At 43.2% G+C, this 3,266-nt stretch overlaps 1 protein-coding gene across 1 annotated transcript in view; it reads left to right on the top strand.

Moving 5' to 3' along the window:
- The window catches only part of LOC119420335 (hypoxia up-regulated protein 1), an 8,484-nt gene extending 7,661 nt beyond the window's left edge, over window positions 1–823 (top strand). Inside the window, exon 11 of the mRNA XM_037687721.1 lies at window positions 488–823. Within this exon, the coding sequence (XP_037543649.1) occupies window positions 488–522 (35 nt within the window). The 3' untranslated portion in view covers window positions 523–823. The remainder of the gene's footprint in view (window positions 1–487) is intronic.
- The last annotated feature ends 2,443 nt before the right edge of the window (window positions 824–3,266 follow it).

The raw sequence follows: 3,266 nt of genomic DNA, 5'->3' as shown, positions 1-3,266 counted from the left end.
GGACACCCTGGACAGGTCTCCAGTCCATCACAGGGACACCCTGGACATGTCTCCAGTCCATCACAGGGACACCCTGGACATGTCTCCAGTCCATCACAGGGACACCCTGGAGACAAATGAGACAAACATTCACACTCTCACCCAGGGATAATTTAGAGTTACCACCAGTCTAACATGCATGTTTTTGGTCTGTGGGAGGAAACCAGAGTACCTGGAGAAAACCCACACATGCACGGAGAGAACATGCAAACTCCACCCTGAAAAGCCCCGGACAGGCTTTGAACCAGCAACCTTCTCGCTGAGAGGCAGCAGCTCTCCCACTTGCACCACCGTGCTGCTCTTTTTCACTCGTTGTAAATGGCAACTTTCCGTGGAAAGGTGTGCACGTTACGTGTTAGCATACAGGTGTTTTGTTCATGAACCCTTGGAGAGGTCCTTGAGTTGATGCACCTGGAACCACGTTAATCTGTTGTTTTCTTGTTTACAGAACCCACAAAGAAGACTCCACCGGATGAATTATAACAGCTGGAACTTGGTGTGAGTGTATGTGTGTGTGTGGGACACTATTTATTGACTAAAACGTTCAACTTCTTTTTTCCTTTGATCATTTTCCATTTTTAATAACATTGTTGCTAGAACGCCTGAAGGCTGATTGGAAAATACTCCTTCCTTTGTTTAACACAAGTCGAGCTGAAGACTGTCGGATGAATGTGGTGTCCAAAGTTGGGACCTCCTCTGTGCTGGTACATGAGACCCTAGCTGTGTGGGAGCAGATACCCAGTCCCTGGATGTTGGTGATTTCCTGCTCATGTGTGCTCTGCGTCCTTACCTCCTTTCACAGCTGATGTGGCGTGCACGTCACATCAGCATTCTCAGTTTTTTGTTGTACTGATGGACTTGAAAAAAATTTCAGTAATAAAATCTGTACATTTACCCTATAAAGTCTTTTTTTTTTTTTCCTTCGGGTGCGGTGGGGTTGTCTCTATTTCTTTTTTATAGAATGAAATGTAGATAGTTTTAATTTACATTTTCAGAGAAGCATCAGGTTAAGTTAACCCAGTGCAGTAGTCCCTTGTTTATCGCGGGGGATCCGTACCCTGAAGACCCGCGAGAAGTGAGAAAACACAAAGTAGGAATAGTAGTAATGAGACATAATCTATGAAATATGTATCTGGAAATCACAATGTATGATTTTTTAATAATTTATTTGTGTGTTACTGCTGCAAATAAGTATTTGAACACCTGTGAACATCACTGTTAATGTTTGGTACAGTATCTTTGTTTGCAGTGACAGAGGTCAAAGGTTTCCTGTAGTTCTTCACCAGGTTCACTGCAGCAGAGATTCTGGTCCATTCCTCCACAGATCTTCTCTAGATCACCAGGTTTCTGGGCTGTCGCTGAGAAACACAGAGTTTAAGTTCCCTCCAAAGATTTTCTATAGGGTTCAGGTCTGGAGACTGGCTGGGCCACTCCAGAACCTTGATATGCTTCTTACAGAGCCACTCCTTGGTTCTCCTGGCTGTGAGCTTCAGGTCATCGTCATGTTTGAAGACCCAGCCACGACCCATCTTCAATGCTCTGAGGGAAGGAGGTTGTTCTCCAAAATCTCTCACTACATGGCCCCGGTCATCCTCTCCTTGATACAGTGCAGTCGTCCTGTCCCTTGTGCAGAAGAACACCCCAAAGCATGATGCTTCCACCCCCATGCTTCACAGCAGGGATGGTGTTTTTGGGATGGTGCTCATCATTCTTTGTCCTCCAAACATGGTGAGTGGAATTAAGACCAGAAAGTTCTATTTTGGTCTCATGTGAACACAGAACTCTCCCATGACTCCTCTGGATCCTCCAAATGTTCCTGGTCAAACTTCAGACGGGCCTGGACGTGTGCTGATTTAATCAGGGGAACCTTCTGTGCCATGCATGATTTAAACTATGACGTCTTAGTGTATTACCCACCGTAACCATGGAAACAGTGGTACCAGCTCTCTTCAGGTCATGGACCAGCTCCTCCGTGTAGTTCTGGACTGATTCCTCACCTTTCTTAGGATCACTGATACTCCACGAGGTGAGATCTTGCATGGAGCCCCAGTCCAAGGGAGACTGACAGTCATGTTTAGCTTCTTCCATTTTCTAATAGTTGCTCCAACAGTTGATCTTTTTTCTCCAAGCTGCTTGGCAATTGTCCCGTAGCCCTTTCCAGCCTTGTGGAGGTCTACAATTTAGTCTCTGGTGTCTTTGGACAGCTCTATGGTCTTAGCCATGTTAGTAGTTGGAGTCTTACTGACTGTGTGGGGTGGACAGGTGTCTTCATGCAGCTACCGACCTCAAACAGGTGCTTCTGATTTAGAATAATAAGTGGAGGTGGACTTTTTAGAGGTGGACTAACAGGTCTTTGAGGACCAGAATTGTTGCTGATTGGCAGGTGTTCAAATACTTAATAATACTTAATAATACCAGTAACACAAATTATTTAAAAAATCATACATTGTGATTTCTGGATTTTTTTTAAATATATATATATATATATATATATATATATATTTTAGATTATGTCTCAAGTGGACATGCACCTAAGATGAAAATTTCAGACCCTCCATGATTTCTAAGTGGGAGAACTTGCAAAGTCGCAGGGTGTTCAAATACTTATTTTCCTCACTGTATGTACAGGTCCTTCTCAAAAAATGAGCATAGTGTGATAAAGGTCATTATTTTCTATAATGTAATGATAAAAATGAAACTTTCATATATTTCAGATTCATTGCACACCAACTGAAATATTTCAGGTCTTTAATTGTTTTAATCCTGATGATTATGGCATACAGCTCATGAAAACACAAAATGCCTGTCCCAAAAAATTAGCATATTTCATCCCACCAATGAAAGACAAGTGTTTTTAATACAAAAAACTCCAACCTTCAAATAATCATGTTCAGTTATGCACTCAATACTTGGTCGGGAATCCTTTTGCATGAATGACTGCTTCAATGCGGCGTGGCATGGAGGTAATCAGCCTGTGGCACTGCTGAGGTGTTATGGAGGCCCAGGATGCTTCGATAGCGGCCTTAAGCTCATCCAGAGTGTTGGGTCTTGTTCTCTCAACTTTCTCTTCACAATATCCCACAGGTTCTCTATGGGGTTCAGGTCAGGAGAGTTGGCAGGCCAGTTGAGCACAGTAATACCATGGTCAGTAAACCATTTACCAGTGGTTTTGGCACTGTGAGCAGGTGCCAGGTCGTGCTGAAAAATGAAATCTTCATCTCCATAAA

The sequence above is a fragment of the Nematolebias whitei genome, chromosome 14 (assembly GCF_014905685.2).
Source record: "Nematolebias whitei isolate Nwh7 chromosome 14, NemWhi1, whole genome shotgun sequence".
Classification (NCBI taxonomy): Eukaryota; Metazoa; Chordata; class Actinopteri; order Cyprinodontiformes; family Rivulidae; genus Nematolebias; species Nematolebias whitei.
This window is presented reverse-complemented; position numbering and strand designations above follow the sequence as displayed.